General features: G+C 42.2%; 2 protein-coding genes across 2 annotated transcripts in view; both read right to left on the bottom strand.

The window, feature by feature from the left end:
- Positions 1 to 552: 552 nt before the first annotated feature.
- tmem115 (transmembrane protein 115) lies at positions 553 to 12,677 on the bottom strand. The gene is made up of 3 exons (XM_083769598.1): positions 11,099 to 12,677; positions 4,105 to 4,472; positions 553 to 3,040 (listed from the first exon to the last, which is right to left on the bottom strand). Exons 1-3 carry the CDS (start codon positions 11,588 to 11,590, stop codon positions 2,749 to 2,751), a joined length of 1,152 nt encoding a protein of 383 aa, XP_083625724.1. The 5' UTR covers positions 11,591 to 12,677; the 3' UTR covers positions 553 to 2,748.
- Positions 12,678 to 18,195: 5,518 nt separating this feature from the next.
- Positions 18,196 to 24,575, bottom strand: part of LOC310862306 (helicase ARIP4-like) — a 50,961-nt gene continuing 44,581 nt past the window's right edge. The window contains exon 22 of the mRNA XM_083770142.1: positions 18,196 to 23,459. Coding sequence (XP_083626268.1) covers positions 22,426 to 23,459 — 1,034 coding nt within the window. The 3' untranslated portion in view covers positions 18,196 to 22,425. The remainder of the gene's footprint in view (positions 23,460 to 24,575) is intronic.

Here is a 24,575-nt window from a genome sequence, read left to right as displayed (position 1 = left end):
TCTTACCTTTATTTGTAGTTGTTACGTCCCGTCGTCCCCACCAGAGGTCCAGGTGTTATTTTGTGCAAAAGCGCATTATTGGCTATTTCCCCTACCATAAGCCCTCAATGAATTGCATTGAATTGAATGGGGCTATGGGGTGTTATGCTAATTCGCTTATTTCCATCGCTCAAAAATCTATATATTTTTATATATATATCCTCTCTTCATAATGTAAATAGTATCCCAAGCGGCAGGGAACGTAACAACTACAAATAAAGTAAGAAAGCCTTCTAGCATGGAATTCTCCTTTAATATAACAAAGCAGAGCACAAATATCACAAATATCATTGCCCCTGTTCAGTTAGAATACATTTTTGTTGAAAATAGGTGTTGGAGTTAGAAGTTAGGAATACTTATTATATTGAGGTTTTTCATTTCAGATATTCATCCGTTATGTTTCTCCAAACTGACATTCAGTGAGTGAACAGGAGGTTGTAAGGTGTAGGAATCAAACCTGAGACCTTCCCATTAGGATAGTCATTCTAATCACTTGTTCTCTGACCCTGTACCTCAGTCTGTCCCTTCTAGCTAGCCATACTTGTCACCCTGACAACGGAAGAAATGTGAAATGTATTAACCAAGTCCAAAAACTAGTTCCTATTAAACTGTGGGGTTGTCTGTCTCCACAAAGCTTCTGAAAGACATGGCCACCAGTATCAGAGATTTACCCATCAGTCAAGCTAAGGATCTATTCAAATTTACAACTGGCTTCCATTTAAATGTAGTCTATGAGTGACATCTTGTGGTCAAAGCAAGAGCTGCTGCCCTATAGATAATGATTATTCTCTACATTTTAGTGCCTTTTCACTAGGTAGTTCCAAACAGTGGGTGTTTCAAATTATTTATCATAGGTGCATATACTTCCAAACTGTGTGGTTATTACATTTTGGAACAATTACAACATACTGATCCTAGTTCATTAGTTTCAGTCATTGAGATGCTTTGTTAATACAAGATAGTGTGAGCTCACTCGCTGCCACTAAAACACAGAACCTGGGCACATTATAGCAACAAACCAGATATACATAACTGTATTTTACAAGTGTTATTTATTGGATTTGATCAGCTTTTATTGTGAAATGACCCGCACAAAGTATGTATTCAATATTCATAGCCTTTCTAACGTGCTCCATGTAATGCACACTTGTTCACTTCCAGATTTGGGACCATACTAATATTTGGAACCAGAGAAAGAACATAGTTTTGTTTACTTTCCAGACTGTCTAATTAATAAATAAAAAAAGAAAAGCTGCTTAAAATATGAGATATCATATATATATTTATTCTCAATGAAAATATATGGGCATTGGGCACATAACACGTTTTCTCGTTAGTCAGTCAACTGGTATTGTGGAAAGTGAACAAGTCTGCACTTCAGGGAGATGGGCACAAGATATGGCTGCAACAGAACTGGAATCAATCCTCAAAAATATCCTTGAAAACCCCCTTAATAAAAGCTGAGCACTCATAAAATAAGAACAGAAAAACAAATCTGTCAGTGTAACAACAAAAAAAAACATTTCCCCATGGGAACATTGGCACACTAAACATCAAATCCAACTACCAGAAGGAAGAACAAACTGTTGTTTATTTCCGTTTAGTGGTGGTCAGAGATGAAGATAATACAAAGTAGAAACATCTTATTTCCAACTGCATTCTTCATGAAAGATTAGACTAGGAGAAAGGAAGGAAAAACCACTGGGTGACCCTTTTTCTGACTGTTCAAAGATTGATCCAGAACGAGACCATTCAACAGGTGGAGTCCAGTTCAGTCTGGTTCAAACTGGCCCACAACCTGATTTTCACCTGGCTGGCACAATCTTCAGACCTCGAAATTACATATCTCACACCCCCAGTCCGTTATCTTAGGCTAGGTCCATTAGCATTAGATTCAGTTATTTAGCTCGACAGTTCGTTCACACTCGGATCAGTTCCACATCGGGTTTCTTATTTGGAAAACGCTATAATGAAAACATATCTGACTTTGTGGGCCTTCTCTCAGTGCTTTGCTTCCGATTTCAAGGCAGAGCCGAGGTTAGCCTTCCCAATGCGTTCCTTCATTTCATGAGTCAAGAGTGCCATGAACATACTGAGAGTCTCAACAACTGGTGTTTCTTCTCTGTAGCAGACAATCATAATAATCAGCAGTCTATGGCCGTCCAAAAAAATTAAAATTGTACACCCATTATATTCTTTATTCAGACATGAAGCGAAAGACAGAGCTCTGCGTGATGGTACATTGCTGTGAAGTCCAATCCATGGGGATTTTTATGCGAGAATGGCGGCCACTGACAAGTGAGAAGAACAGGAGATGGTTGATGCAGTCCATGACATTCAAATGCACCGAGCTTCAGAACTTGATACGTTTTAACTAAAGCGTTTCAACAAAAGCTTGAATCACCACCGAAGACAATTACAGTTTCTATCCCTCTGGTCTTGTTGACTTGTATAACTGCAAAGGAGATTGTTGGTGTATGCGTGTGTTTGTGAGAGCAGTCATGTGTGTGTACCGTATATGGACGCACACATGTATGAACGCGAACTGTCTGCGAACTGGACAAAGATGGTCGGACTGTGCGACTATGTGTCCTGAAAGGTCAAAATGAAGAAGTGCGTATTCCTGGTCATAGGCGTTTAACACATCCGTTAACTAGCCAACAACATGTGTTAGCATGTGTGTCTGTATATAATATATATAACCGTTCATTACGACCTAGACGAAGCGTCTTCGAAAGTGATGATGCTGGACTCCGACTGCTGTCCTCCGGCGCCCTGCGACGCCGCAGAAGTTGAGAGGGAAGGGGAGGGGGTGGGAGAGGAGCCCACCGAGGCCCCTAATCCCGCCGGCTTTGGCTTGAGGGAGGAGGTGGCGAGGAGAGGCTGTGTGTCGGTCCGGACTTCGTCATCCTCGTCATCTTCCTCGTCGTCCATGCTGGGCCAAGCGGTCTGGTCCTCCACGCGCTTCAGGCGCTCATTCAGCGCCTTGAGGGCCAGTTGTCTACAGAAGGAGAGGGGGAAAGATAATGAGAGAGAGAGACAAATGACTGAGTACTCCAGCATTTAGGTTTACCTAAGATGATTTTTTAAATATAAATATATATATATATATATATATATATATATATATATATATATATACACACACACACTGGCTCACCTGGAGCCACCATCAGAGGACACATTAATTTGCTTAGCAGGTTGCAAATCTGGCCAAATCTGTGCAATGTGCGCGCGTGTGTGTGTGTGTGTGTGTGTGTGTGCAAATGACTGTACAGTACCGGACACAGGCTCTAGACCGGATCTGAGCAGTGAACAGTACAGGCTTTAGTTTCCACAGGTATTGCGGAAAGCATGGTGATGCAATGTTAATGCCGCCTTAAGCGTTTGATTTGTTGTTCTTTCTACAAAAGGACAGAGGCTTCATGGACACATACGATACTCCTATTATAGAGCCTGAAAAGCCTGACGTTTTTTGGGTCTCCTTTTAAATCAGTTGATATATCACACATCCCAAAACCATAAAAGGCTTTCGATGTCCATTAAAAGTGTGACACATCCTATCCCGTTACAAGGGGAGTGGGGGGAGGTGTGTTGTTTGTGCGTGTGGTTGTTAGGAGGATGTCGGTAAGAGTCGGTTTGAAATTGAACCTGTCTGACAGCTTTGAGATGTGGAGGGGTGTAACTTAACTACACACACACACACACACCCACCCCATTTAAAAAAGAAAAAAATAATGTTGACACCATGTTTCCACATGAAAGGGATGAAGAAGGCCAATGACAACATGCAATCGTGTGTCTCCATATCATGATCTACCTAACCAACCCATTTCCATTAAATACACTACCGGTACATATTTGACCAAATTTGACTGAGGGACTGCCATTGGATTTCTTTTTCATGTCATATAAAAGCTTCAAATTTACATATTGGTTGTTCAGTTTCACCCACCAAAGAAGTTTTTCTCCTCTGGTGAAAAGCTGGAATTTGCACAATGGCAGGCTCTCAGTCAAATGTTAATATTCCATAATATTTCCATATTATTTGCCCACTCCTTTTACCTCCTCCTCTCAGCGTCCTGGGGGTCCGTGCCAGGCAGACTGATTGTGATAGACGAGGGTGCGCCCACGTCATACCGCTTCACCATCTTCCTGCACACCTTCATCTTCACCAGTGCGGCGTGCACCAGGCCGGCTAGCAGGCCAATGGCCGGCTGCAGCGCCTCTGGGAAGAACGAGGCGAAGGCAAAGTGGTCGGACATGTCCCCGCGGCCCCTACTGTGTCGCTGATAGAAGCGCAGGTAGACCCAGCCAGACAGGGCTCCGTAGCCGTAGGAAGCCAGCGGGGCACTGCTGTCGAGCACCAGGCCCGAGAGACGCAGCAGTGCCAGCAGGAAGAGGACCAGGGCTGGGGCCGCTTTGAGTCTCACCTGGGGAGAGAGAGAGAGAGACATCTTGAGGTCTGTACCTTTTAAAGGTTCACGGAAAGGCAGGCAGGGAGATGAAAGGCAGGCACATGAAGTGGGAGCAGTACACAAATGCATGCACAGTAAAAGTCTGTGTACATTTGGAATCAGAATCAGTATTTGGTGTAAAGCAGTCGGCTAAAAAAACCGAATTGTACGCCCTCCATCGTTTTGTAGTATTCTGTTAGAACAGCGAGGACAGAGGTAGAGTAAGAGCAAATGGGAAGAGATAGATAAAACAGGTTAAATAGAACAAATGAAGATATTTACATACATAGTATAGAAAGTGTAAGTGAAAGCAGCATCATATGCAGGTGAAAAGTAGTAGCAGCCAGCATGTACTACTGCATTTTGCTGTTTCAAAGACCAGTTTCCTCCACATAGTTCACATGATCAAAGTTCAAACTATTCATTTAGTGATGCCTCGTTGATACAGGTGGATGATTAAAAACAAAAAAATTAAATAAAAGCTTTTTCGCTTCGTAATATTTGCTCAAGACACAAACAGAAGGTTAAATTAATGGGAATCACACAAAATAAACGCTCCCAGTGTGCAAGGACTTTTATATGGGTCCAGACTTTTACAGTATGTGCGCTCTGGCCTCCACCTGTACAAGAAGACCTGGCTCTATTGAAAGCTTCCAAAATCCAATCACCTGCAAGGAATTTCTTGACAGAAAGTAGCTCATAACATGTCTACAGAAGATTATTATGAAACAAACAATTTGCAGATAGAAAGAGGATAATCCAAGCTTTTAGTACAGCTGAAATGTTGGTGAGTTTAACGTCGTTTAATACAATCAGATAGGACTTTTCAGTTTGGATGTCTGGCCTGTCAATTGCAAAATGCGGCTAGTTGCCACCCTGCCATTAACTTAATGGCAAGATGGCCGCCGTGTGCATATGGTCTGAGTATTAAAACGAGGATTCTGAACATTTTGAGCACCTCAGAACATCTGTAGCTCCAACGGTTTAGAAGATAGAGCCATGTTTGAAGTAGCGGTTATTTGAAATTAAATCACACTTGTGTGAAGTGAGGGGCGCTCTTATCATCATACATTACATTCGGTGCTCAGCCAATCAAATCATCACAAATGTCATTCCGGCCAATCACTTTTGGCACTTTTCTGCCCTCACTTTTATCCTCAATATGTACTTTGATCAGCCAATCAAATCATCGCTATGGGGTGATCAGCAAAAACATCAGCAAATGTTTGTGTTCACACAAACCCTCAAAGCTGGGCATAGGCGGGCCGGGGCTAGCGGCCCTCAAAAAAGGGTGTGGTCATTTTGGGGTATTTCGTCCCGGATAGAGAATTTCTCACAGTTCCCAAGGTCTTCTCTGGAATCATGTTAGCCAAGAACAGTTGAGATATTGTCTCCTAAATGAAGTGCATACAGTAGATATCTTAGCCAGGTCCTAAACTACTGAGAGAGGGGAGGGACTGATAGTGGGCAGGAAAGGGGAGAGAACGCATCATAAATAACAGGTCAGCTGAGCCGACTGGAGCCATAATGTGAAATATGAGGGGTGGATACAGGATAAGGATACTGTATGTGTGCAAGTAGGTGAACGCACACATTATTTATATGTGCTTGCATAATATACAAGATTATTTATTTTTTGCCCTCTAGTTTTACAAATATTAGCCATTTTGCAATTCATTTTGCTTTGATCAAAACCTCTTTATAAATGCAGGCCTTGCTGAAAAAGATTATTTTCTAAATGTAAATCAACTAGTTCCTCTGCATTCCTGAATTGCTGACTATGGGGTTTCTTTAGTTACGTTGACGAAATGTGGGTAATGGATACATCTATTCTATAGCACAACATTTTAAACAGCTTAAAACAGCAATACTGCTTAGTATGCTATGCACTGCTCACCTGAGCCTGATTGCAAAATGCAATTGCAAGCCAATTAAATCTCAATTGAAATTAAAAAGTATTCTGTTTAACTAGAAATGTTGTACATGTACACTATGGCAAAAGTTCTTGAGCCTGGGAAATTATGTATCAGATTCAGATTTCAGAATCATTGATTCAACTGATCTAAAGCAATTGAAAACAAAAGATCATATCAATATTCACATGAAGGATGTGAAGGATGCATACATGTAAGGATGTATGGCCCTCAAAAATCACTTGTGTGAAGTGAGGGGCGCTCTTATCATCACACGTCATCATACATCATCTCATTCTAGTCTTTACTTGCGCAAGCAGAGCGCACAAGTAATAATTTTGCCCAGTCTCTTTCACCGTGACAGCCAACCCGCCATTTGATGTGTATGCAAAAAAACATCAAATCTGTGCCTGTTTTGCTGGGACCAGATTACACAAATGACCATATTTCTTACGTCATCATTGAGAGCTAGTCATACGTATACTATATACATAATCAGTAAAAATAAAATAGCAAATTGTGCCTGATCTGCTGGGACCAGAGTACGTGGTGTGTATGACTAGCTCTCAATGATGACGTAAGAAATATGGTCATTTGTGTAATCTGGTCCCAGCAAACCAGGCACAGATTTGCTGTTTTTCTTGCATACGCATAAAATTGCGGGTTGGCTGTCACGGTTTTTGGCGCAAAGTAACCACAGTATACCGCTAATCAACTTACAACTACATACTCTATATAGTATATGTATATGTATACGTATGTCTTAGGTCATCATTGAGAGCTAGTCATACGTATACTATATACATAATCAGTAAAAAATAAAATAGCAAATTGTGCCTGATCTGCTGGGACCAGAGTACGTGGTGTGTATGACTAGCTCTCAATGATGACGTAAGAAATATGGTCATTTGTGTAATCTGGTCCCAGCAAACCAGGCACAGATTTGCTGTTTTTCTTGCATAAGCATAAAATGGCGGGTTGGCTGTCACAGTTTTTTTGGCGCAAAGTAACCACAGTATACCGCTAATCAACTTACAACTACATACTCTATATATCTACATCGATAAAACTGTATTTCTTATATAGATAGAAACTTGAACCATACTTAATAATACTAGGTGTTTACATGCATAAAGTAGATAGGTAGCAAATAGTTACACCTAATAATTAGACATTTCAAACGTTCCTTCACAGAGATACTGAGATTTATCAGTTTACAGCGGTCGAAAGTACTTGCGCGCTCTGCTTGCGCACTAGTTGGCCATTTATGGCCTACTAGTGTGCAACAAGCAAGTATGCACTCGACAGAGTGCAGTTCTAGTTTAATGTTTGTGTTTACACAAACACTCAAAACTGGCCATTCATTATCAATGGCATTTAATGTTTGTGTTGTGTGAGTCCATGAGTAAGGCTATGGACCAGAGCTACATCCCTACCTGCTTTCTCTGCACCATTTAAGGCCGTTTCCAAATGTAAAAATGTAAAAGACCAATATTATTATGAAGAAAACAAGATGTTAAGACCGCTAAACCAAATAGAATAAAGTTTACCTTCAGAAAAAGCGTTGTTTATGGCTTCTGAATGTAGGTCTTTTAACATGTAATGTCTATGGAGTGACGTCACGTCAACACCACTAGGTCTGGAAAGGGGGGCGTGGGAAGGGGGCGGGGAATGGCTGTGAGACAGTCCTATAAGACAGACACCAGAAAACGCAGACACCAGCTTATAAAATTAATTAATTCCAATATATCCAACTTCATTTCTTGATAATCCACATATTGATACAGTGACGCCTGCCCGTATGTGGTTTGTCAAAAATGAATTCCGATCTCTGAATTTGAGCACATCCCTATTGTTGATGTCTCTGTGCCACTGCTAAAAATATGTATTCCTATGCTACTGTAACTGGACATATTCCTGATTAGTACATTCAGTTTTCTTTTGTCACATCTGTGACATCCTGCAGAGTGTGCAGGTCGGGCTGGATGAGACTTGTTCATCAACTCTAGGCTAAGTTATATAAGGCCATAGGAGGAATCACATATTTACATTCAGGGTGGGGGGAATTAACAAGCCATCTCACTCAGTTATAACTCTCTTGGCACAGATTCTAGGAAACTTATTGCATTCATCTGGCAATCTTGTCATTCCAGCTATCTAGAGAAAACTTTGACCTGTATGCCAACGGAATGCAAAGGTTTCTACAGTACTTGGACTGGAGTCGCTCAACCCTTTATGGAATGTATGAGCGGTTGCTCCTGCTCCTACTTTGCATTGTACACCAATGCTTTGCTTAAAAGGCTTGTATTACACATCCGAGAAACAGATAACATACAGACAAAGCCAATTACAGGTTCCAAAATTACTGCCACTGGAATATGTGTTTGTTGCATTATTATACTGACTGACACCTTCCCTCTGCGTTTAATAACATGCTGTACCAGTACCTCATCTCATTACACTGATTGATTCTAAGTAAGGGTTGTGGTCCCCAGGTTGATTCTAAGTCAGGGTGGTGGTCCCCAGGTTGATTCTAAGTAAGGGTGGTGGTCCCCAGGTTGATTCTAAGTAAGGGTAGTGGTCCCCAGGTTGATTCCAAGTCAGGGTGGTGGTCCCCAGGTTGATTCTAAGTCAGGGTGGTGGTCCCCAGGTTTATTCTAAGTAAGGGTAGTGGTCCCCAGGTTGATTCTAAGGCAGGGTGGTGGTCCCCAGGTTGATTCTAAGTCAGGGTGGTGGTCCCAAGTGTTACAAAAGCTTTAATCTTAGCCCATATCCCCACCCAACAGCGGTCGCCACTGGTTGATTCTAAGTAGTGATGCACCGAATATTCGCCCGCAGAAAATATTTAGCCTGAATAGGCAGAAAATATATCACTGAATAGTTTATGCAATTAATGCATTCAAAAGAGCTGAATAAATGTTGTATGGACCCATATCCATAATAGTGATTATTATTTAAGTTAAGTTTAGCCATAACCATTTCTTTTGCCATAAATCAGGTAGCTTTAAGGTACGGCCATGACAGCAACGGTAGGAAAAAATTATATATAATATTAATCATATTCGGATGCCTGTATTCGGTTTTGGCCAAGAATTTCCCTTTCGGTGCATCCCTAATTCTAAGTCAGGGTACCTCGTTCACAATCAATTGAAAACCCCTACTTTAAGCACGATACATTTTATATTGATGCTCGACACTAGCTGCAACATCCCGCTGCCTCCTGCATTATGTGCAATTTCAAAACAGGTGGCAGGACCGTTGAGCGCTTCCAAACTCCAACGCTTGTAAAAATCACAGCATTTCTTGACAGAAAGAAGCTCATAACATGTCCACGTGGATCACATTGCAGATAGAAAGAGGATAATTCAAGCTTTACGTACAGCTGCAATGTTGGCGAGTTTAACGTTGTTTAATACAATCAGACTGGACTTTTCTGTTTGGATGCATATGTATGGGCTGTCAATACTTGGTGTTGCAACTCTAGTTTCAATTTTCAAAATAAAATCTAGAGTTGCTTGTGGAGTAGCTTCTTGACGCCTGTGGCCCCTGTATGTGCGTTTTGTTTTGTACATCAAAGTAACTCACATTACCATTGGCCGCTGTACATATGGTCCTCTGAAATGTTTTAGATCGCTTTCTCAGATTCAGCTGTAGTAGTTTGATCAGTCTTATACTGTGTATACCATTTACATAAAACATTCCAGGCTACTTGACTTGTGTATAAAAGCATGGCTCTTGCCTATTTGGAAGACTCAACAGGCTCTTTTCCCTCACCTTGTGGTATTCAAAAGTGCTGTCAGATTAGCCATGGTCTTTGTTGACAGACCTGATCATGTGGGAAAAGTCTAGACTAGATTTAGCCCCTTTCGGGACCCTTGGTTACCTTTTCTGAATTTTGGACGGCGTTACCCTAAGGTCCCTCGTAGGTTTTTCCACCCTCCATAGGACGCAGATTTACATACTGTCTGTTCACGGAGACCTGCTTGGTCGCTTGAGTGTTGGTGAGATGTTTCAAAGATGCATACAACAGCTTTAGGAGACAGCGGGAATGTGTGCGAAAAGGCGCTAATCGGAGTTGCTGTTAAGTATTTTTATTGAAGTTTTGGCTTCTCTGAAATTCTCTCTTCCTCACTTCCCATGTCCCGCCTCCCACGACAACAGCATTATAAACATCCTGCATGTACGCTGTCGGCCAATCAGAGGCAGTAACTAGGACGTGCAGCTAGCCAGTCTCGGTGCGGGAGGTGGTACAATGGGAAGTCAACAAGGAAGTCAAGGAAGAGAGAAGTTCAGCGAAGCAAAATTTCAAAAATACTTAACGGCATCTCTGATTAGCGCCTTTTCGCACACGTTTCTACGGTCTCCTAAAGCTGTTGTATGCCTCTTTGAAACATCTCACCAACACTCAAGCGACCAAGCAGGTCTCCGGGAACAGACAGTAGGTAAATCTGCGTCCTATGGAGGGTGGAAAAACCTACGAGGGACCCTAGGGTATCGCTGTCCAAAATTCAGAAAAGGTAACGAGGGTCCCGAAAGGGGGCTAGACTAGATTATGAGCAAGGTTGATTTATAATCTGTTGGATGCGTGACACTCCCCAGACCTGCCTCTTCATAGTCACAATACCACCCATCAATATACTGCATATATGCATATACAATGCGTCAAGTCTCTTTTCTTTGCGGACTCACCTGTGGTACTCTGAGCACTGTGGTATCCCCCATGGTCTGTTTCAGTGCCACGAGGACTCCTCCGAGGAACCCCACCACTCCATGGACGCGCACAGCGAACAGGAAGTCCAGGTCAAAGGTCGCCACGTAGGTGAGGAGGTAGGAGAGCCCAGCCAGGACGCCGGCCGAGACGTTGACCACTGTGAAGAAGATGAGGAGTTCCAGAGCGCCCCAGAGGGGCTCTAGCAGGCGCCCGCAGGCGACCACGGTGGCCACATTGGCCGCTAAGCCCCAGACGTGCTGCTCCACCACTCCATGTGTCAATAGTGTCCACACCCAGAAGTTAGGTGGGAAAAGGTACCCCGGTGTCACCCCCAGGGCGTATGGGGTGTCAACCGCCCAGGAGAGCAAGTAGAGAAGAATCACCACAGCACTTATTGATTTGACTACCACGCTGGTGCTGCCCAGGGCACCCAGGAAGTGCTGTCGTGCCACGGGAAGGTAACGATTCATGGTGAGGGCTGAGGGAAGATGCCGTTTTTAAATCAGTTCTCGTTTGTAAGTAGGAACCGTTGATACGGCCGAACTGAAACGAATAGAGCAGCGCTTTGAATCCCAACAGCATCTACGTCCACGGTCTTCTGTGGGATTTCGTACGGAACTTCATCTATCTGTAGAAGTGGTGATATAGTGTGGCTTTGCTATGATCAGCTGACTCGGTAGTCGATAATCTGTTCAAGTCAGTTGCTCAACATAAAAACACAAAGGGCGAAAAGATGTCACAACTTTCCAAAGATGCTATACCGTCTTGTCATAACAGAGAACGGAATGAAGCCAGTGACTTATAGTTCTTACTAATTTAGATTCGACCTAACAAGGTGACAAACGGGACAGCAGTCGATAAGCTTGAGTAGGTGATAACCTTTTTTTAACGCCAGGGGGGGATTTTCATCTACCCGACTATTATTTTTGACGACCTTCAGTAGACAGCAGACAGACCTAACCGACGCAATAGTAAGCTTAACTTAATGCGTAAAGAGATAACTCATGGTCAAATACGAGCCCCCCCAGAACCCGAACCGACAAATCAAACACAAGCCCAACTTCTTCCCAACAACAACTGACATTAGCTGGGTTAGCATGTAAACACGCAGCTAGCTAACGGCTAGCTTGTTGTCAGGGCTGACAGTTCCGCTGGCTTACGTCCGCCATGAAAGAACACACTGGGGTTGCTACGTCTTCGTTTGGGAAAACAACGGGACGAGAGTTCATCGCTAAAAGCTCCGTTGTCGATCAGCACCAGGTCTGGAGCAGTCAGTCTGTCTGTCGACCTGAAGTCCACCTCGGCTATAGTAGCCCCCCCGAGGATCTCCCAGGAGATGGCAACAGGCCTGCCTTCAAAACAATGTGGCCGATCGTTGTCTGGGATTCCCAGTCTCTTCTCCGTGCGGCGTGGTCTGTATGCCTTACGCCGTCTGTGTAATATCCGGACTTTTGATAATTATTCACTAGAGAGAAATCTTGTTATCTTTTCGGGGCACTCCTCCTCCTGAACAGCGAACACAGACAGCACCATTCAGCCAGCAGCAACTCTCCTTACTGACTGTGCGCTGCCCTGTGCCAACGTCATCTGCACGGGGTATGTCTATGCTCTAAAAACGTCAAGTCACGCAATGTTATCGCAGTACAGCATCATGGGAAACGTAGTTCCCAGAAAAAGCAATGAATCCCGTGATCAATAATCAGAGAGATCAAACTCAAACATAGCATAGGCACGTCTGGCACAGTGGCACACATTATAGGATTAGCGAATAGAATATGTTAAAATGTATTATCAGATGTCAAATGTGTGAGAGACGGGCATGAAAGAGTGGATCTTATCATCTTGGGAAAGGGGCTTAAAGAAACGTACTTTTTAGCAAGAAATAACAGATTCACTTTTCACTCTGATTGACCAAAAGGGGGCATCACAGTGGTTGCCTTTTTTTTGATTGATTGAAATATTTATTAACAGTTTGTAGAATTTACAGTACATTTTAAGCACAAACTCAATACAAAGACTGTCAACTGTGAGTGGACGACCCAATTAAGCATTACACTTGTTTACAACAGGGTCCACATTGTTCAATTCATCAAAACATTTAAAGACATACAAACATTTAGAGACATACAATGCCATGTATGTACATACATGCCATGTAACGTTTATGTGTTTTAAACTAAACTAAACATTGAGCAATGCTGTTGTGCAGATTTTTATTCTTTCTTTGTTCTTTGTATCCAGAACCAGCAGTAACAAACGGAATGTGCACATCCCACTGTTTTGAACAGTTGTCAGTTTACCATCAAATTAAGACAAGTTGCATACATTAACTTAAAAAATATCAAAACATTCAGCGCACTAGGGAAAACTGGGCACCTTATGGAAGAGTGGGCACTAGGGGAAATCCATGGCACCAAAACAGAAATATGTTGAAGTCCCCCGACACATTTTATATTAGTTTGAAGTTAAGGTTTGGGGTTTGGCATACTTCTTTGAGTTTAAGATTAGGTTTAGGCATAGTTTTTATTTATTATTATTATTATTATTATTATTATTGTTGTTGTTGTTATTTATTATTATTATTATTATTATTATTATTATTATTTTTTAATTTATTATTATTATTATTATTATTATAGAATCTGGAACAATGCAAGTGAATTCCCCACCCGGTTATGCAGTTCAGTTGTAGAACTCCTTATATGGTTATGGCTGAGTCATAGTGACACCGAGTGACACACAGGATCATGACGATGTGGTTCAGTCAGGAATGCCTGCGCAAATCGAGGCAGTCAGGCGAACACGGTTTGTGTTATGTGTGTGACATCAGACAGATGTCACACATGATGACATCAGATGTTCAGTCTATAATAGGTATTGTAGAGGTAAGAATGATAAGATGAATAAGACGTGAAAGAATGTGATCAGAAATCGGGATCGGAGATTGAAAGGAACATCCAATTAAAGATCCAGAGACTGAGAACCAGAGAGAGATCGAGATGAGGAGCTCAGTGAGAGATCGAGATGGATTGAGGGACCAAGAGAGAGTGAGATATAGAGAGAAGAGAGTTGGAGAGAGATCGGTAGGCAACAGAGAAATATCGAGATATAGAGAGAAGAGAGCACGATCTAGAGACCGAGAGAGATCGAAAGATAGATCAAGAGACCAAGACCAAGAGAGATCGAGACATAGAGAGAAAGACAGTCCGGGAAATAGAGAGAGAACGACAGATATATCAAGAGACGAAGAGAAACCGAGAGTTAGGTCCAGAGACAGAAAGAAATCGAGAGCTGGAGAAACTGTGACTGTGAGAAATATATTGAAAGAGATGGAACCACAGAGAGAAGAGATGTTGCGTTGGACAGTGACCAAAGTGAAAGGGGGACCAGCGAGTGTCAGCCATTCTGCTGTGGCAGCGAGGGACAGGTTGTACTCCTTTGGAAGTGTCAGCCTGTACAAGATGGACCAGATTGATATGCATGTCCTCAACATAGGGTCTCTTGACTGGAAGAAGCTTTCTCCAGTGACAACTGGTAAAGGAGAGCGACCCCTCGAGGACGTTCCCCCCATACGCTACGGGCAAACAGCTGTATTGATCAAAGATATCATCTACATCTGGGGAGGGGTTACTTACTCAGTTGAGTACTCTGACGTTCTTTATGCATTTGATATCAACACCTACAGATGGTTCAAGCCCAATGTTTCCGGGACTATTCCAACAGCGAGGCGCGGGCACTCAGCCTGTGTCTTGGGGAAGGTCATGTATGTCTTTGGAGGATACAACAAGCTGGCTAGATGCACTAATGACATCCACAAGTTGGATACCACCACAATGACCTGGTTGTTAATTAACACCAGACGGACTACAGCATCTGCTACAGAATGTCATTCTGCCTCTGCCACCATAATCGGGAAAAAGATGTTTGTATTTGGGGGCCTAGGTGAAGACGATGACCACTGCAACAACATCAGTGTGTTTGACACGGAGACAAACCATTGGCTGAACACGTGTCATTCTGCACAGCTTCTTCCAGAAGGACGAAGGGGTCATTCGGCATTTGCCCACAATGGAGAGCTATACATATTTGGTGGCAACAACTTTGAACAGGTCTTCAATGATCTGTGGAAATTCAATCCAGAGACCTCCTCCTGGAAGAAAGTTGAGCCCAAGGGGAAAGGCTCGCGTTGGATGATTAGTACGTCTTGTTGCATGGTGGGAGGTCGTATCATACTCTTCGGAGGATACACACCCGATGACCTGTACATTTTAGACTTGAGTCCTAGTATGCAAGGAAATACAGAGTTGCTCAGGAGGTAGAGTGCCCCTCTGGGAAGCTGAAGGACCCTGTTCGGTTCCAGGTTAGTGTCTAGTGTCTAGTAATTGTTCCAATGCTCCTCAGGATAACTTGCTCAAATGCGTTTGACAAATACCCTAACATCAACTAAAGGGACATATTTACTATGTCAGCTCAAAGGCAAGGGGTGGTTTCTGGTTTCTTTTATGCCCATATTTGGAGATCTCTATATCTATTAGTCCTTGTCCCTTTACCAAATATGGTCATGGTGATATGCCCATATATAGTCAGTCCTTCCCCCTTTTGCCTATTCGGCATGGAGATCCCTGATATCATCAGAATATGGCCCATATACGGGCATGCCCCTTTTGTGCCCATATATGGAGCTGACTGATTTGTTTGCGCCTGACCACGAGCATGAGCATGAGGTCAGCAGTCCGCCTGCCACCGCTGGCCGGGCGGCGCATTTTAATATAAGATTCAGAACAGACACACATTTCATATAGAAAATTCGCAAAATACAACATAAATGCAGAAATGTTACATTTATTCAGAGTGTATGCTATATAACATGAACATTTGCAATCACGCTCAATTCACATTTAATGACCACGTACGAATCTTTGAACAATGTAACACTAAACAACAAACAATGCATAAAAGAAGTCGTCATTTCAAAGACGAGTCGAGACGAATCAGATTCTATTTGTTGTGCTACATCTTGTACGCTCTATTGGTGTCATTGTCCAATATGGAGACACCAGCAAGCCACACTGTCGTATTATGGAGTATAAATTAGGCATTAGCTTACACACAAACACACACTGGCTGTTGCAGGGATGTTTATTAGACACAGTTGCTCAGTGGTTTGCAGATGTGATCAACTGCAGTGCTATGTTTCTATCCTACAAGGAACTCATCTTATGGTATCTCAGGTATCCAACATTAGACAGCTGGACCAAGTGAATACAATAAAACATTCCTGGTTGGATTCCTTGCATCTCAGCACAGATCAGAATGTGAAGCATTTCATGCAGAAGAACAAAAGGTCCCCTAGTGGTTATTCATAGTTGAGCAGTCATAAGCTGAGCTTTGTTTTGTTTTCACATTTGTTAACTCTAAGTCTCTCACTCACACTGAATAAGGACATGAATTGATTGTAGAGAGAGTCAAATGATACATGTTGAGGAAGGAGATTCAACATTTGAGTGTGTGCAGGATTTCCACTCCCAAGACCTTTCAGGCAATTTATCCAATTAAGTGCCACACTACATAGTGTTGCCATGAGACATACCCCGGTCAACTATTTCTAGCGTTTATATAGTATTAACACTGTACATGGATAACAGACTGGTACAAATGAAGCCCAGATGTCTTATCAGACATTCCATCGTATGTATGTAAAATGGGGTCATGGAGGGCAATGTTCTTCTTGGACATTAGGCTGAAGCAGGCTTTTGTGCCAAAAATCTGTGTTAGATAGATAGGTGGAAATAACCATATTAGCAGTCTACTTAGACGAATGCTATGCCATGTGTATGAGATTCCTGTGCGAGAGTGAGACAGAGCAAGATAAAGGTTCAAACCCATGATGTCATGAGTGTATGACTTGTGTCCTCTGATTTTAAGAGGATGCATGCCCCGGCCTATTATGCAGAACTTTCAGTGTAGCTTGAGTGACTCCAAAACAGAAATATAGGTATACCAGCATTAACAGTAACAACTTTAACATGATTCACACCACACAACATAGATTCGACAGTTTTTTATACAAAGTTGTGCTTGATTCAGTAGCATGCCGTTCTTACTTTGAATGCAAACAAATATTTGGTGAGTTACCGTAAATCAAGCACAGAATAGTCTCAGCCCTCCACTACTTTCTCTACTATACCACCATCTACTATTCACCATGCCAGCAAAGTTTTGTTGAATTAGCATCACACAATCTAATTCACAAATAGATCTGCTAAATATGTGTGCGCCTTTCTACCAAATAGTTCTCTTTAAACAAATGAAGTAGCATAACAACATAAATCATTAGCAGAGGAATTAAAAGCACATATTTCCGAATACAACTGCACTAAATCGGCTTGCATAGCTGGATTGTTTAATCTCGATAAAGGCTTCCTATCTATCTATCTATCTATCTATCTATCTATCTATCTAAGCTTTATAAGGTATTAGCTTGGATGGCAGACAAATCATTCAATTTATGCTAACTGACAGACATGCAATACAAAAACACCTATTTCTTGGTTTCAGTAAGTTATTGTGATCGTTTGGGTAACGATTATAGTGAGTTGACGTTGATGACACATAATTGTGAAATAAAAAAGGTGCTTGGTTCAGTTGGTTCCATGCAAAGTGTAATCGTTCTCCATCACTGAACTGATACTGATTGCATAATTGGTATTCCAGTGGCCAACTGGTTAACGTACCCAGTTCAATATGGCACCAGTGTTGTGTGTCTGGATTCACTTTACTGTCTATTTATACACTGTGTCATGTGCACAAATGGATAAGTTTGAGATTGATTGATTGGGGTAGTGTGTGTGTGTGTGTGTGTGTGTGTGTGTGTGTGTGTGTAAAGACATACATTTTGACAGAAATTGAGGAGAGAATGAGAGAAATATAAAGATATGAACCCAAAGAAAGAGCATGAGTAATGAGTAATATATGATGTAATACTATAAATGATAGTGCAAGTTTTTATGCGTGAGAATGTGTGGAGGAGTAACAAAACAAATGAAAATGGGAAAAACTTCAGAATATTCTTTTTATTAACAAAATTCCCCCCAAAAAGGATCTAAAAGTCATCCATTGTCATTACATATGAATATTGATCGATACACTATAAACTAGAGCTAAACCTCTAAGCACAGTAGCTTACATTTGACTTATAGCTAAATGTAATTTTAGACAGCCGGTCTGGGTCTGTCTAATTCAAATCCATCCACCAATCATTCATATAAATAAATATGATAATTCAAGTAGACAACTGTGAAAAAGAGGGCAGTTATACAGAAACCACCAAGGTGACTAAACCATGGAAATCAGTTGACATGGGCCGACCAACAAAACCATTATTTGACGTTTGGCTTACTATTGTTGTCATGATGGATGCACGGTATATTTTGGTTGATATACAATTTAGGCATTTAGTGGACGCTCTTAATCCAGAGCGATTTACAGTAAGCAAGAACAAACACCAAATACATACAAATAGTCACCAAGAATCATCCGTAAGCTCAGAACCTAACAGTGGAATATCTATATAATGGATCTATGCGTATACAGTATACACTATAGAGTGCTATGTCTACATAAAATGCTATCTAAGTTACATAAATTGAGCCTTTGCATACGCCTGCAAGGTCCTCGAGGCTAGGGCAAGTGCTATGGCAAGTGCTACTATACGGGCCAAGATGGAGTCTGAAGAGATGAGTTTTCAGACTACGGCGGATATGGAAATTAAGGAGAAAAGAATACCATAAAAGATTACACTGTTTCTTTTCTGCTGATAAGTGTGTTAACTTGGCCTCGGCTGACCCTGAAAAAGATCTGTCATTTAGTTTGTTTACATGCACTCTAGAATTCAGTACAGTAGCCACTATAATTTGCCATCCCTGTATATAAATGCAGAATATTCTGAAGATCTTGTAAACTGATGACTATAAGCAAATAGCAAACCGGATGAACTGACAAGTGACTACACAGTATTTCCTCTTAACTTACTCTTAAACAGAATAAATGTATCTTTGCTAAATATTATATCGCATAAATGGGATATAATATTCACCTTCTCAAGAAACGAACAAAAAAGAATGTGATGAAATGTATTTGGATCTTGATGTACATGAAAGCATTCTTCCTTTTGCATGACATGACAAAAGCAGAGTCCAATTTGTAATAAACAACAATATGAACCATTAAAAAAAATCCTAACAAAAAAGAAAATCACGAAAAAGAAAAAGGAAACAAAAAAATATTAAACAAAAATAAATGAATAAATATGCAACATCATAAATAAATAAATTTGGTAAATTCGAACATAGTAAAAAAAAAGAAAGAAGAAAACTAGAAACACAGAGTAAATGAACAAATGAATGGAAGATAAGAATAGCAGGAAATGCTTAGTCTTTGCTCAAAGATGTTTTTGTTTTTTGTTTATGTATAAAAAAAAGAGCAGTCTGTGATGATGGGGTGGGGGGTCTGGTAGGCCAATCATGTCCAGCTCACCCCAAAATGTCAGTATAAAATAATATAAGTGATCAGTGGAAAGGAGAATAAAAACTAGAAAAAGTTCCCCCTCGGCCTGAACTGCCCTGGTCTCCACCAAGGCAGTTCAGGTCGTGGCGCTATAGTAGGCCAATGTGAAAAAGGTGCCATTTGTTCTTATGCCTTGGATGGCAATTGGATGATTTGAGGCATTTCGTTCCAAAAATGTGTTTTGCAAAAATTCACCTGTTGGTGGCGCTATGACAGGCCAATGTGAAAAGGGAGGGATATATTCCTCAGCCTAGTAGGAAAGTGAGTGAAAGATTTAATGTAAATTGCACGCTCCTCTGTTCATGATTTGAGGCTCCACAATGTTTCAATTCAATGTGCGTCATTGTAAATCTGTTGTCTTTTACAGTGACTACTACGAGGATGGCCAATACAGTGTATGTCTAATGGGAGATCAAAAGAAAAAAATAATATAGCAAGTGTGGCTTTTGTAATAATAGTGCAGTTGTAAAAGAGCTAGTTGTGCTGCAAAACGATTATAATGAGGTTTGTGTGCTTGCTGTGTGTATAGTGTGTGTATAGTGTGTGTGTGTGTGTGTGTGTGTGTGTGTGTGTGTGTGTGTGTGTGTGTGTGTGTGTGTGTGTGTGTGTGAGTGTGTGAGTGTGTGAGTGAGTGTGTGCGTGCGTGTGTGCGTGCGTGCCTGCATGCCACTCTGTATGCAATGTATACATTGCATCATCATTAAATCACAACACAATGTCATGAAACATTATCAATATCTCAATATCTGACATTATGGCAATCGGTGGTCATGGTCAAAGAGGTAAATTATTGATTTACACATTGTCATGCACAACTTCTAATCTAATCATTGCAGAATCATGAGACTGATGATATCGCTGAAGTTTACCATTTCGCGTTGCACAAGTTAGCTTTAAGTTTTATTAAGCTGTGCATGAACAATGTTATTTGGTCTCTCTGAAGGAGTTTTCAGATGTTTGTTCGGGCACATGTGTTTGGCACAGCTCCAACTTATAAGTGTGAAGTGGTTTGGTTTAACAACGGACCTCTTTTCACCAAAGGACAATCAAACGGTGGCGCAGGAACCTACACGACATGCGTGTGTGTGTGTGTGCGTGCGTGTGCGTGTTTTACATGGCTGTTGCTATAAGCTACAGTAAGACTGCGGGTATGATTTTGAGTGGCTCTTGTTTAACCTCGCCCTCTCTCACAGTTAACATTCAGAAAGATGGAGGTAAAAATGGCATTTTCTGTTGCTTACGTTTCTCGGCTACAAGGAGGGAAGAAGTCAACACTCTTTTCCCTCAATGTCACCTGGCTGTTATTTTTTTTATTATAGGCAATGTTTTTTCTTTTCTTTGAAGCTTTTCTTTTTTTGGAAAAACCAAATGCAAAAGAGATACATAAATAGAAAATATAATATGCAAAAAAACAAACAAATCAGATCTCCCCAAGGCTGATGCCTAAAGCTTTCTTTCGAAAAGGTCTGGCTTTAAAAGGCGATTTAAAGAAGTGTACATTCTTTCTGTTGTTTTTTAAGGTTTCAGGATGCCCTTCAGTCTCATCCACAAACATCAACCATTTACTCTAACATTAAAAGTCTTGAGTTTCTCTCTCAAAATGATCCCATGTTTCAGGCAAATAACATACAGTACTCCTGTACCGGCAGTGAATTGGTAAATGCATGTTTTTCTATTTTCTAGAATTGTCTTTCTACCATTACATAAATATTCAGTAGCATTGACTGACAATCGACAAACACCACCATGAAAGTTACCAATATTTCCCACATATCAGATGCTACGTAACCTGACTCCGCCAGATTGCGGCAGTATTGAGTTCACCAGTTCTCTCCTCCTGCCTGCATCTCTCAAAGCAGAAACGATGAACCCGGAAGCAGCGGGACAAAAAATCTAATATATCCATAATAATTTTGAGTTGTAGTCTTGTTATGTTGAGTTTACATTTGCGCTGTGGCACAGCTTCAATATGGCATAAGTCTCGCGTTGATCCCACCTCTAGCGGCCGCATACGACCGCATATTGTTCCGGCCAGAATTGGTCCGGAGTACATCGTCTCTGCCTGAGAGATACCAGACTCACCCTTCTGGCAGAATGCAAATGTTGTCCAGCAGGGGGAGTGGTTCCAACAGGCTAGAATAGATGCTACGTCCAGCTGACATCTCTCTCTCCTTTTTTTTTTTTATCAACGCTAGTCTAGCTACGAGTTATTTTTCCTTCTATTTCTTGTAGCTAGCTGGAGAAAAGCACACTAAAAGTTTCTAGCAAAGCTGCAGAACTAGAATCTTCTAAACTTAAAAGCACAACTAGTGGCCGATTATGGTCACGGCAGGTCCACACTCAGCAGTAAATCAGTCCAGTGATTTGTAATCAAAATGACAGTCTAGGAAGCCCAAAGTCCTTTCTATCACTATTCCTCTTCTCTCTGATGCATTGTATTTACCTCAGGTTTTCATTTGAAATAAGATAATCAGCATAAAGATTTATTTTAATTGTGTCCAGTCTGTGTTAATTATTCCAACAAAGACTTTTTAGTTCTCCAAAGGCAGGTGTGGTAAACAACAGGACACACTTGAAGGATAATATCCAGGGGGGCTCAGTTTCCTCGACGGTAACATGGTTTCTCGTCTACCTTGTCTTTTGCTCCATCTTTTTTTAACCCTTTGATTTCTCTCCATCCTGGCCTTTCATTAGAACCTACAATGCCTCAAAAGGAACCAACCTCAGCCAAACGTCTTCCTTAATCGCCCAACACGTCAATGACATCATCATCATCATCATGATCCTCCTCCTTCACGCTACGCGTGCCACCGCCGCCGTTCCGTCCGTTCACAACCAGCACTGAGCCGCGGTGGGCGTCTGATCGGGCGGAGGGGGAGGGAGGGGAGGATGTGGGAGGAGGAGGAGGGTACTGGGAGAGGAAGCTTGCTCCCGCCGGGCCAGGGGTAGCGGCTGGACCCGGTAAGCTGCCAGGGAGCATTGATCCTGGGAACAGGCCTGCCAGACTCTGCTTGTAGGACAGAGGGAAGCCCGGGGGGGCCATGCTTGGGTTTAGCATAAACGGAGGCAGGGCAGTGGAAACGGAACTGGCAGCTGATGATGATGTTGAGGAAGATGAAGTGGAGATGGCAGCATCGGTGGTGTTGGCTCTTGCAAAGCCAAAGTGATCAGGGAACATCAAGCGTGGATGGACCATTTGGCTGTGGCTAGACTGGTAGTAAGGAGGAGACCCTGCCCCCATGAAGAGGGGCTGCCCCAGTGACGCTCCCAGAGACCCTAACATGGCAGGGCCGAGCCCCAGAGGAGGCAGCCCGTAGCCCCCCGTGAAGGGGAAGCCTTGTTGTGAGAGCAGTGGTACCGAGGTGTGCTTTCCGGGAGCTGGCTGCTTGCTGCTGCGCTCATCCATCGAGGCGGGGCTGCATGCAGGCGCCTTGCGTTTAGCTGCCATTCTCAGATCTTGGGCTGCGTTGTCGACGTCCATGTTGGGCTGGGCGTTGGCGGTCAAAGCAGCATCTGGATGGTTAGAGAGGTTGAGAGCTTTGTTGTTGTTGGCTCTATTAGTGGCGCTCTCCTCCGCCCTCTCCTGATGTCCACTTGGGACAGCAGTTTGGGATTCTGTGCTAACCGCGTAGCGCTGCAGCTCACTGACGATTTCAGGGCCGTCGGGTGAAAGAGGGCGGGTCACGCCCTTGGAGGTTACCTGCTGCTTCCTGTCAGGTGACATGCAGCTGTTGCTGCCATTGGTTGAAGCCTCCTCTGGTTGGTCCTTGGAGTCTGAAAGTAGAAGAGACTGTATTTAGTTATGGCAAGCTACTGTATACTGTCATACGAAGACAAAAATAATGTCAAAGGTTCTAATACAGCACAGTGAGCTCAAAGTCTGAATTAGAAACGGACTATATATATATATACTAGAATTTCTCGGCCGCTTTGCGGCCGCTCATCCCAGAGTTACGTTGCCGCGCACTATGGGAAGAAGGAAATTGCGGGAGTTGACTCCACATGTAGTAACGGATGGGTTATTAGTTATTATTATGTGTCCTTATTAGTGTAGTGTAGTGTAGTCAACACGTTATGGCTCATACACACTGCCCGGTATTTGCTCCGATTATGCTGTCGGGAGCATTTTTGGCGCTGGCCGACAAAACCCCTGATCTGACGTTAAGCGGTGCCCAAAAGTTATAGATCACAAAGGCTTTGCTAGTAGAGCACATGACATGGCCCTAAAAATATATATAATTTTAATATAAAAAACTATTTTTGCATCTGCCGCTTGAGATGACCTGAGATGACTTGATTGATTGACATAAAAAAGGGCCTGTCAGCTCAAACACACAATGCAATAGTTGTTGTTGCGTACAATCATCAGTAGCAAAGTCAAATACCAAAAATAAAAACCCTACCATTTCCATTTCCCCCCCTCTATTTCCCATTCCATGTGCGTTTGTCTTATAGTTTCTCTGGCCTCTGTACTACTGCCACCTACCGTCCATTCATTGTATTACACAGTGGGTGAAAAAAACACACCCCTTAAGACTAAACCCGACCCATCAGAGGTGTGGCTTCCAGAGGTACCTTTGACATGACATTTTGTATGTGTGTGTGTGTGTGTGTGTGTGTGTGTGTGTGTGTGTGTGTGTGTGTGTTTCGATGTGCAGGGCGTTGCTGAAAATGAGCACCTGTGCTCAGCTACTTCCCTGGGTAAATAAAGAAAAAAAAAAGAAAAAAAAAGAAAGGTAACTTTTAAAACCTATAGAAGTCAGCCTGGTACAGACGAAGGGGACACCACTGTATGTAGCCTCAATTACATTTTGTAACTATTTTCTGCAATGGGATGATAGTTTTATTTGGTGTGTATATGAGCTGGTCGTTTTGAAAGTAGCTCTGATG

The sequence above is a fragment of the Protomyctophum parallelum genome (genome assembly GCF_964188405.1).
Source record: "Protomyctophum parallelum genome assembly, chromosome: 7".
NCBI lineage: Eukaryota > Metazoa > Chordata > Actinopteri > Myctophiformes > Myctophidae > Protomyctophum > Protomyctophum parallelum.
The sequence above is the reverse complement of the archived record's forward strand: the minus strand, read 5'-3'. Positions and strand labels throughout refer to the sequence as shown.